The sequence below is a fragment of the Cetorhinus maximus genome, chromosome 2 (assembly GCF_964194155.1).
Source record: "Cetorhinus maximus chromosome 2, sCetMax3.hap1.1, whole genome shotgun sequence".
NCBI lineage: Eukaryota > Metazoa > Chordata > Chondrichthyes > Lamniformes > Cetorhinidae > Cetorhinus > Cetorhinus maximus.
In genome coordinates, this window is record NC_135880.1 from 138,325,169 (window position 1) to 138,336,544 (window position 11,376).

Below are 11,376 nucleotides of genomic sequence, written 5' to 3' on the forward strand. Positions count from 1 at the left end.
AATTGCCCATAAGATTGAACTTCCCCTGCTCCCCGGGAAGTTCCAAAAAATCCTCCAACTCTGAGTTAGAGCCAGAGACTTTGAACAGTTGTGATTTACTTACCCGGGTGGTCACCCAAGAAACCCTAGACAGAAAAACCCACCAGCCGCCTAACTCCGTAACCCAACCTGACTAACCCGATCTGACCTGACTTGCCCCTGACATGACGACCCCTCCTGACCCAATCCAACTCCCCGTCCCCCTCACCAACTCACCTCACCCACCTATCCACCTGCCAACTGACCTCACCCACTTTCAGACTCCCCATTTACCCACTCACTCACACATTCACTCATACACTCTAATACGCTGAGAAGCTTTGGGACCTTTAAACACTTACCAGAATATGACTGCTAGTGCTGTAAAAAGAGGGTGTAGCTTATCTTCCCCCGACGATCTAGTTCTGCGAGGAAGCAGTGGATTTGAAGTTACTTGAAGGCATTTCTAAAGAAGCCAGAATTGTCCCAGCCAGAAATACAGAGCTCTGGTGTGGTGCAGAAAAGGAATGGACTGACTGCCACTCCTCGCAAGATTCAGGCCATTTATTTTCAACCAAGAACGTAATATATCTTTGTGTAATATGGAAACTTGTGAACTTGCCTTCATCCAAATCACTGACGAAAGTTTTGAAAACCAACACTGATCCTAGGAGCGTTTCTAGTGACCATCCCTCACCCAGAACTGCTACCAATAGTAACTACCCTCTGGCTAGGCTAATACATCTAATTCATTATCCAACACCCAAGTCACATTGACAAGACAAAAGAGAGGGAGGAACTTAAAACAATCACTATCACTCCAGGAAAAGCACTAGGAAAACTAATGTGACTAAAGGCTGACAAGCCTCCTGGACCTGATCACCTGCATCCTAGGCTCTTAAAGGAAGTGGCTGCAGAGATAGCGGATGCATTTATTGGAATCTTCTAAAATACCCTAGGTTCTGGAAAAGTCCGAGTGGATTGGAAAACTGCAATGTAACAAGATTCAAGAAAGGAGGGAGACACAAAGCTATAGGTCAGTTAGTCTAACATCTGTCATAGGGAAATGCTAGAATCCATTATTAAGGACGTAGTAGCAGAACATTTAGAAAAAATATAATGCAATCAGGCAGAGTCAACATGGCTTTGCGGAAGGGAAATTATGTTTGACTAATTTATTAGAGTTCTTTGAGGATGTAACAAGCAGGGTAATAAAAGGGAACCAGTAGATATGGTGTATTTGAATTTCCAAAAGGTATTCGATAAGGTGCTGCATAAAAGATTTCTGCGCAAGATTAGAGCTCATGGTGGTGGGAGTGATATGTCATTATGGATAGAGGATTAGCTAACTAACAGGAAACAGAGTTGAGATAAATGGATCATTTTCTGGTTAGCAATCTGTAACTAGTGAAGTGCCATAGGGATCAGTGCTGGGGCCTCAACTATTTATGATCTACATCAATGGCTTTGATAAAGGGACTGACTAACTGTATTGTAGCCAAATTTGCTGATGTTGCAAAGGTAGGTAGGAAAGCAAGTTGTGACAAGGGTACAAAGAGTCTGCAAAGGGGTTTAGACAGGCTAAATGAGTGGGCAAAAAAATTAGCAAATGTAGTATAATGTGGAAAGGTTTAAGGTTGACCACTTTGGCAGGAAGAATAGAAAAGCAGAATATTATTTAAATGGCGATAAACCACAGAATGTTGCGGCAAAAAGGGATCTGGGTGTCCTTTTACATGAATCACAAAGTTAACATGCAGGTACATAAATAATTAGGAAAGCAATTGGACTGTTGGCCTCTATTGCAAGGGGAGTCGAGCATAAAAGTAGGAAAGTCTTGCTACAAATATATAGGGCATTGGTGAGGTTGCATCTAGAGTACTGTGAACAATTTTGGTCCCTTTACTTAAGAAAGGGTGTACTTGCTTTGGAAGAAGTTCAGAGAAGGTTCACCCAGCTGATTCCTGGAATGAAGGGGTTGTCTTATGATGAAAGGTTGAGCAGGTTGGGCCTTTAATCATTGGAGTTTAGAAGAATGAGAGGTGATCTTATTGAAACATGTAAGTTTCTGAGGATGCTTGACACGGTGGATGCTAAGAGGATGTTTCCCCTCATGGGAGAATCTGGAATCAGGGGACATGGTTTAAAAGTAAATGATGCCCCATTCAAGACAGAGATTAGGAAGAATTTCTCTTCTCGGAGAGTGGTTAATCGTTGGAATTCTCTTCCAAAGAGAGCAGTGGAGGCTGGGCCATTGAATGTATTCAAGGCTGTTAGATTTTTGATTGACAAGAGAGTCAAGGATTATGGGGGACAGACAGGAAAGTGGAGGTAAGGCCACAATCAGATCAGCCATGATCTTATTGAATGGCACTATAGGCTTAATGGGCCAAATGGATCCTGTTTCTATTTTTTATGATCCCTTCTAATAATTTGCTCATAACTGAAGTTAAACAAACAGAACTATAATTTGCTTGTTCTGACATACTACCCTTTTGAAATCTAGGAACCAAGTGCACCTTTCTCCAGTCAATGGGAAGATTCCCAAAACTGAGCAAGTTGTGCAATGCGAATCAGTGATTTCCATAACGCAGCCTGCTTTTCTCTCAGCTAGTTATTGGTTTGCAGGATACTCTATTGCAATGTAAATATCGAGGTTCTTGTAGGAAGCTGTCATGAATAGACATTGGTGCAAGGGTGATGAGGCTGATTATCTATATCCATGGAGGTCATGACCACTGTAGGTTATTTCACTGGAGAATGCCTTGAAATTTCTGGACTGTAGGAAACTTACTTTGTTTTCCTTCAAATTATGGATATTTAATTTGATTAGTTTTTATATTGCAGGCTTGTGTCAGTAGAGGACTCCACTCTAAAGTGAAGGTATGTTCTTCCCCATTGTATTGTATTATATTGGCATCTGCTCCATAGACTGGCCCTTAGCTCTGTCCCAGAGTCTTTAAAGAGGCACCATAAGAGTTCATGAGTATTGGTGTTACCAGGAGACTAGCTTTATCGCCATCTAACCATGTGGATAGATAGTAATTATTCTTGGTTTGAGTGAGATTTTTAGGACCTCTTCATTTATTCAGTAAACATACTTATCGCCTTTGTGACTGATTCAATAACTTAGTCTTTGCATCTGTGAACATACTGGGCGTTACTGTGAGCTTGGACTATGAGCTTACCCTGTCAATAGTGCCTCAGTGACTCATACTGGTTTCACGCTGACTAAATTCCCTACTTTTATCATTGTACACTCCACGATGTACAAACATGCAAATATATCTTGCAGGATATCTTATCATAAACTGTGTGTACAGAGTACATAATGACCAGCAGTGGGATGATATGCAAGTATCACGTCTGGTGCTGCAAGTTATCTTTTCTGAAGTTTATTTTCAATTTAAAATGAAACAACAAATGAAAACCTATATGGCAAAGCTCATGCTGCATCAGTTGGCGCTTGAAGCTATAACCTTTTTCAAAGTCCCACAATCCCAAAGATCTTTGCTCCATTCAATCTCCACAGCATTGCCCCTTCGATGGTTACATTTAAATCATTCAGACAAAGTTTAATAAACGCAATGCTTAGCTGCTGGAAAGTGTAAGCGGATTGGTGATCCAGTATGCTGTACCTTGCAGTGTATCACAGACTAGGAAGGGCACAAGTTCCTTCATGGTAGGGGTGTCTCAAGTTTCTGTCTTCAGGAGCTACACAGATTTGTAATGTCAAGCTTACATAAAAAGCTTAAACCCTTGTCCCTCTTAACTTGTTGTGACTTCATGTTACTGATGATTGGTGTTCTGATTGAGGATGTATCCACCAATCAGGAAAAGATCCAAGAGCAGACCTTTCCAATCTGCCAGGCCCATAAGGTATACAGGACAGGTCAGTGAATAAAGAATATTAGTGCAAAGAGGGCTGACTCAACAGGGCTTATGTGGCCCGCAGACTGCACATTGGACTGACCAAAACGAAACATGGGAAGAGTGAACTGTGCTTACAGAAATGCTAACTATTTTTACACAGAGCAAGCATCCTAGCCAACATTTATATATCAACATCACTGAAACAGATCATAGAATTACACAGCACACAGGTGGAGGCCATTTGATCCTTTGTGCCTGTGTCAGCTCTTTGAAAAAAACTATCCAATTTGTTCCACTCATCTGCTTTTCCCTTGGAGTCCTCCAAATCTATTCCTTTTCAATCTTAACTTGTTATTTTTCCTCATTGTTTTGTGTGGGATCTTGCTGAGTTCAATTTGCTGTCACTGCCTATATAACAATAGTGACTGCGTTTCAAATGCTTAATTGGCTGTGAAGTACTTTGAAATACTCTAATGATGTTGGAAGGTGCTATGTAAATGCAAGTTTGTTCTTGCACCTGTTTTCAAGGTTGTAATGTCCCACTGACTCAAGTTAGGTTGATAGATACTCCAGGGTTTCTGTCTACCATGATTGTGCATCAGAAAGCTCTACGCATGGAAAGGATTTTTACTTGGCCTGAAATTCTTTAAACTTCCAGCAAAGTGGATGCATTCTGGTGAGAGCAATCACTCCTCATTTTAGCATAAAACTCAAGGGCCGGGATTTTCTGTGAAATCGGCAAAGTCCGAAAGTGGGTGGGGAAATTGGCATTTGACCTGCCAATGGCAATGGCGACTTTTCACCCCTTGCCGTGCGCAACTTGGTGGAAAAAATTGAGAGGCACAGGTTTCATGTTGAATCGCTGGTGGGGTGGCCTCTGATTCGCCAGGCCTTCTGTAATCTGAGTGCCATATTTAAAGAGTTCCTTTCCCAGAGCTCTCACTCCCTAAGAGATCAAAAGATGGTGGAAAATCATGGCTTCCAAAGGATGGAAACATTCTGCTCCCAAATTCAGTGACACCTCTCTCGAGCGCTTATTGGACGTAGTGGAGGCCCACCGCAAAGTCCTCTAGACCCGGTCTGAGCAAAGAACCTCATCCCAGGTGACAAAGCCAGCATGAGAAGCGGTGGTGAGTGCCAATACCCTACAAAAGAGGACAGCCACCCAGCGCAGGAAGTGGATGAATGATCTCTTCTGTTCCGCCAGGGTAAGTTACCCTTCTCATCACTCTTAACTCTCACACGTTCAAACCCATCACACATCCACAGGGATCTCACTCACTGCCGGCACAAGGGACATCACCATTCACTCTCTCACATACACCTTCATCTGTCCTGCGGATCGTGTCCTCATCCCATCCATGGGATGCCAGGTATCCTCCTCATCTGGTCTGGCAGGTGTCCTGCTGACACTGTCTTCATGCAGGACAAGCTGGCACACAACAAAAGGGAAAGGTGTCAGACCGGGGATGGAATGACCGAACTGAAGGTCCTGACCGACTTTGAAAACCGAGCCATCCAGCTGGCCAGCGAGGATGTGGACCATTCCTGTGCTGACGGTGAGGTCGGCGGCGCTCAACCAAGTGAGGACCCTGCACTGCAACATCCATTAGAAAATCATACTGTGGGTGATGTTTTCTGTTTCACAGTCCCCTGCCATGCATTAATTACCTCTCCTGCCTTTTGCAGGCACATCTGGGAAGCATCTGAGAGCGTCCACGAGCCAGGCCCTTGACTCAATGCCGAAGACACCTCAGAAGAAGAATCTGATGAAACCCTAATTGAAGACCCATCAACAGCCTACCCACACCCTCCACCAGTGCAGAGACACACACCTCGGTGGGACCTAGTTCGAGAGTAGCCTCGGGGTCACAATCTGGTGAGCACATCGCACTGTCTGCTCCACAGCAGGCGGAGGCAGGGACATTCCAGAGTACTGGCACTTGGACAGCTGGAGGCCAGGAATCTGCTGAGTCTGAGTCAGATGATGAGCCTCTGGACATGGTTTTACATCAGTAGCTGGAGCTGCAAAGCCAAGCTTGGGAACATCAGGAGGGGTGTCCGCTGCACCTCTCAGATTGCAAGGCACGATGGACGAGTCCATCTACCTTCAGTCCGAGGTGATAGTGCCGACATGCCATTGCATCAAGGTTAACACTGATAGGATGGCGGCCTCCATGGAGACCTTGGTCCAGGACATCAGTCCTGCACTGCTGCAGGAGCTGCACTCCACCGCTGAGGCACTTGCTAGCATCCATCAGTGTCAATGAGAGAGGAGGGTGGGGCATCTCGGTCTCACTGCAGTTGCCCCTTCTCCTCAAGGAGTCAGCCAGAGGTGGTTGGGCACCCAGAGGGAAGGTGACTAGCAGGTGCACACCTGGGGCCATCCACCTTGGTCATGCCAGGAGTTACCAGCCGATCCGAATCCCCTCTTCATGTGATCCCATCAGCACCAGCTCTACAGGCTGAAGAGGGTGCAACTGCCACACAGCCGGACTTCGAAAGCAGGGTCTCAGCTCTCCAGAGGACACCAGCCAATGTCATCACAGACAACAGGCTGCCTCCACTTGCGCTGTGGATGCCTGGGGAGCACCAAGATGTAGTGGCAAGGTTAGAAAGGTTAAGAAGATGTAGTTGCACAACGTGGGCATGGGTGTTAATCACTTGTACAGAATGTTGACAATCGTAAATGCACTCCCAATTGTGTCTCCTTGTCTATGGCTCCTTGTTATGAAGAGCACTGTTTGTGGAAATCAAATGTAAAACCTTGGCTCCTGCACACACTGAAGGCAAGTGTGTAACCTTTTGGTCACAGTGATTGTCCTATTCCAAAGTCACTCTCCAGATCAGTGATGCCTGCACCTTGATGTGGTTTGTTTTTGCTGCAAGAGTCTCGTATCCAAGCGACGCAGGGCTCTGTGATGTTCTCGGTGTGCTCTCAGAACCTTAGAGGTGGGGCTGCCCCCCCCCAATCTTGTCACCATTCCTGACAGGTGAAGGTGTGGTGCTGAAGGGAACAGGTGATGAAGCTTGCCAAAGGATCAAGTGCTGTTAAAGTCCATGTGTCCGTTGCATCTCAGCAGTGCCTCCATAAGAGCCTCTTCACAGAGCATATGTGCACTGCCCTCAGCCAATCAGCTGTCAGATGTTCCCAGATGCAATGTGAAGATCTCAGGATTGTACCCACTGCATCTCATCATCATCCTTCTGGAATCTTATGGCAATGAGGCCCTCACAAACATGCCTGACCAGTGTGATGGCCTCTTCATTTGCATCCTCACTTTCCAGAACTTCATCACCTCCATCCCCTTCTGCTTCCTCCTCTTCGGATAATATGTGCAGCTCTTCCATCTCCTCATTATCCAGGTCCTCCCCACTTTGCATCGCCAGGTTGTGTAGTGCACAATAAGCCACGATGATGTGTGACACCCTCTGGGGAGCGTACTGGAGTGCTCCGCCAGATCTGTCGAGACACTGGAACCTCATTTTCAGGATCCCTATGGTGTGCTCCACCAACCTCCAGGTTGTGGCATGAACCTTGTACCTTCTCTCCAAAGCAATCTGAGGCTGACACACGGGTGTCATTAGCCACTTGTGGGGAGCCCCTGCCCTTGAGGAACCAACCCTGCAGCCTGTGTGGACCCTCAAAGATGTCAAGGATCTGAGACCTGCTGAGGATGTACGAGTGGTGGAGGCTTTCAGGGTTTCTTGCGTGTACCTGCATGAACCGTTTGTTACGGTCGCAAACGAGCTGAACGTTGAGCGAGTGGAAACCTTTGCGGTTCACATACTGGTCTGCATGATGCCAGGGAGATTTTAGAGCCACACGAGTGCAGTCAATGGCACCTTGCACCTGTGGGAGACCGAAATCTCAGCAAATCCCAGTGCTGTTGCTTCCTGGCTTGTCTGATCTCTGTCCAAGTTGTGGGCCTTGGCAAAAATGGCGTCCGTGACCTCCTGGATATATTTGCGGGTGGAAGCTTGCAAGATCCTGCACAGGCCCCAAGTGGAGCCCTGGGAAGAGCCACTGCCGTAGAAATTGAGCACAGCGGTTACTTTCACCGCCACTGGCTATAGACCCCAGGTCCAACGAGGTGCCCATGAACAATGGCTCTGACGATCACCCTGTGTGTGTGGAGAAGGCCCAGTACCCCACCCCCCCCATAGTCTTGAAGATTCTGCACCTCCCTTTGCAGAGCCAGGCGCCTCTGTCACATTCTCCTCCTCCTCTCCTCCCTATAGGCAATCAGGCAGACAGCGAGCTCACCAGGCTCCATGTTCCTGATGGTCTCCTCATTGCAGCATCAAAGAGAGAGATGCGAGGATCAGCAATTGTCTCCTAAGGGCCGCTCTTGGTCAAGTCATTGCCTTCAGCTGTGTCTCAAGGCCCCTTCACGCATGCTGGAGAGTCGTGGCCACCAAATGGATGCCCAGTGTTTAGTGCACATGAAGGTTCACCACAACCCCACCCACCTCCGCCCCACACCACATGATTGGGTGATGACAGCTTCAGCGACTCGATTGCATCCTGCATTCTCAGGCACCAGCATTGTCCTAACCTGCGCTCTCAAGGCTGTGAGATTTCGTTGGACCATGAGGGTGAATGTTCAATGCCTACATAACATTAATGCTAGGGATTCAGAGCACTACGCTCAGTGCATGTTCCATGCCCACTTCTCCCAAGGGAATCCTCAGGATTGCCCAGTTGCCCAATGGTTCTGCTGCTCCATAACACTCCATTGATTTTGAAGTCTGCACCTGAGGTGTTAAATCGTTCGCTCTCTCAGGAATTAGTATTGCTTGAGTGGGCAAAATTGCTTCACTCTGGAATGCAATTCTCCGTTCATGCCGACGGGGCATTTGAATTTGATGTGGGCAGGTGATTCCAGCGTGTGGCCACAATACTGAGATGCAAATGCATGCTAAAGACATTCACGGCGTTCAGCAGTGGGAAACGTGGTCCGCCATTGGTGGGACGAGGGGACAATCGCTTCCTGGTTTTACGCCGCCAGGAAACGTGTCTAGAGCCTTCTCTCGGTATTTTGTGATTTCACAGCCAAACATGCCCATCCCGATCAAACGTGGAAAATCCCAGTCAATGTTTTAAAGGTATATGAAGCTTTCTATGTTTTAATTGCTGCTGTGGAAGTTGAGTGGGATTAATGAGTTTTCACTGGACAGACATGTAAATGCTATTGACAACTTTTTCTACAGTGTTCGATTACCTTCATACAGCAGGTTTCATGCTAGTGCAACGTGGTTAGCAAATGTTAAAGGTTTCATGTTGTATAAATCTAGAGTTGAGGTCTGATCTGATGACATCTGAGCAAGGCTCCCTCCTGCAGTCTCGCATTGGTATAAGTCAGAGGAAGTAGCGATCAAACTGTACCAAATCTTTCACTACCTTGGACACTATCCAATTCTGGTCGCAGTCACACAAGCACTGGGAGGGGGGCAGTGCAGAGAAGAGCTGCTTGGATTGAACCTCTGGAGGGAATAGTGAAGGCAAAAACTCTGAAATCATTTAAAACCCCAATTGGATGCGATAGTAAGGGGACTTTAGGCCCTTTTTGCATAGGTACTCTAAGATGGCTGAATGGCCTTCTTTCCTCCACAATTATTTTGTGTTGTCAGGTTGAAAATTACTTTTAACCAATGCTGCATCTGTGGTGTAAATGCAGACAAGAGCTGTTCTCTGGTGTTAGACACAAGGCTGTGTTATGTTAAGACTTTTAATTTCCTTTTTGTTCTTTTAATTAGGTTGATATTGAGCTGAAGTGTTTGTGACCAGTCGTGGAATGTCTATTTTCCTTGGATATGTGGAAGGAAAGAGCTAACCTGCAGAAGCTCTAAAACAATGGATTCAAAGCAGCTCCATGATGGGCACAGGACATTGGAAGTATTGCACCTGACTGACTGAACGACTAATTGTCTATACAAAGCATAGAGAGAGGTTTTCTCGTCCATTCTAAGCAGTCCTCAATTGGATGTGGAGCAAGGGATTTTCATCATTTGAAAGCAAGTTGACCTGATACACCTATTCTTCCAACGAAAAGTGCAGACGCAGGGTGTTCCACCACTTATTTTTGGAACCGGTGGCTCCTCAGGGATTTTCTTTTGCAGTGTTTTTCTAAAGCCATACTTTCAGTGTTGTCTAAAGGCTGTAGGAATTAAATGCCAAACGCGATTGTTCTGCCCTTGAGTCTGAGGCACAGATGTCACTGAGTCTGTGTAAGCACATCAGCACTATTTTCTTCTTTAAACCCACTGAAACATTTAATTTAGAGCTTTCAAGGAACTGTTTGTGCAATACTCGGTGTGACAAAGCAATCCTATTCACTTTGTGTTATATTCATCCTTCTCCTGAATCACAGTTGAGCGAGACCTCCAATTGATCCTGATCTATCCGTCAGATCTCCTTACGGACAAAGGATTAGGTTAAAGCTGCAAGCTCCCACTGTTTCTATATATTTGTTCAGGGGTATTCATTAAAATAGAGTCCTGGGGAACAAGAACTGTTTGGAAGATGCATTGTTTTTTTACAAAAAGTATCTCAACCAGCACATACAAAATCTACATTATTCTTTCAGCCCTTCTGTACCCTATCAATGTATGCTCTGCCCTTCTCTGTGGGAGCACACTCATCCCTGTGTCAGTAGGTTGTGTGTTCACGCCCCACTGCAGACCTTGAGCACATAATCCAGGCTGACACTTCAGTGTAGTGCCGAGGGAGTACTACACTGTCAGTTCATCTTTCCGATAAGGTGTTAAACCGAGGCCCTTTCTGCGCTCCCTATTGAAGAGATGTGAAAGCACTATTTGAAGAAGAGCAGGGATGTTCTCTTGCTGTTCTGGGCAACATTCACCCCTTAGTCAACACCACCAAAAAAATTAACCTTGTCGTTCTTTTAATTGTGGGATCTTGCTGTGTGGCAAAATATTGGCTGTTTTTGCACACAAAACAGTGACTATATTTCTGAAAGTATTCCATTGAATGTGAACCATGTTGGGACATTAAGCATGATAAGGCAATTTAGAAAGACAAGAAGACAATTACTTTCTGCTGCAAAGGGCTTTTCAAAGTTGTGCATCTTCAAAGCCATTTTTTAAAAAATGAATACATCTGGAAGGAAGAAGGAAAATCCATGCAGCTTACAAATATTTTATTTTTTGTGTTGCTAATAAGCGTATTGTGATGGAACTGAAACATTTGCACATCAAGTCACCTTGGATAAATGACACTTATTAAAAAGATCAGTGGAAAATTTTTATGCTTCCATTTTGTGATCCCAACTACACAAACACACAATAATGTGCAACGGTTGAATGATGTTTATAAGTTTGCCAGTGATGTAGAAAGTTGCTTTGGTAAACATTGTTTTAAATATTTGTTCCCAGGATGTAATGAGATTCGCAAGGCAATATTTCTTACCCATCCCTAGTTACCCTGAAGACATAGCTTTTACAACTGAGGTGCTTGTAAGG

At 45.4% G+C, this 11,376-nt stretch overlaps 1 protein-coding gene across 6 annotated transcripts in view; it reads left to right on the top strand.

The window, feature by feature from the left end:
* mfhas1 (multifunctional ROCO family signaling regulator 1) overlaps positions 1-11,158 on the top strand; it is a 96,741-nt gene extending 85,583 nt beyond the window's left edge. For 2 of the 6 annotated variants that reach the window (XR_013580451.1, XR_013580455.1), the window contains exons 3-5: positions 2,866-2,901; positions 4,420-4,567; positions 9,652-11,158. Coding sequence is in view for 2 of the 6 variants with exons in the window: in XM_078570033.1 (XP_078426159.1) it covers positions 2,866-2,879 (14 nt within the window). In the remaining 4 variants the exon portion in view is untranslated. The remainder of the gene's footprint in view (positions 1-2,865; positions 2,902-4,419; positions 4,568-9,651) is intronic. The other 4 variants (XR_013580452.1, XM_078570033.1, XR_013580454.1 and 1 more) reach the window with 2 other exon arrangements.
* The last annotated feature ends 218 nt before the right edge of the window (positions 11,159-11,376 follow it).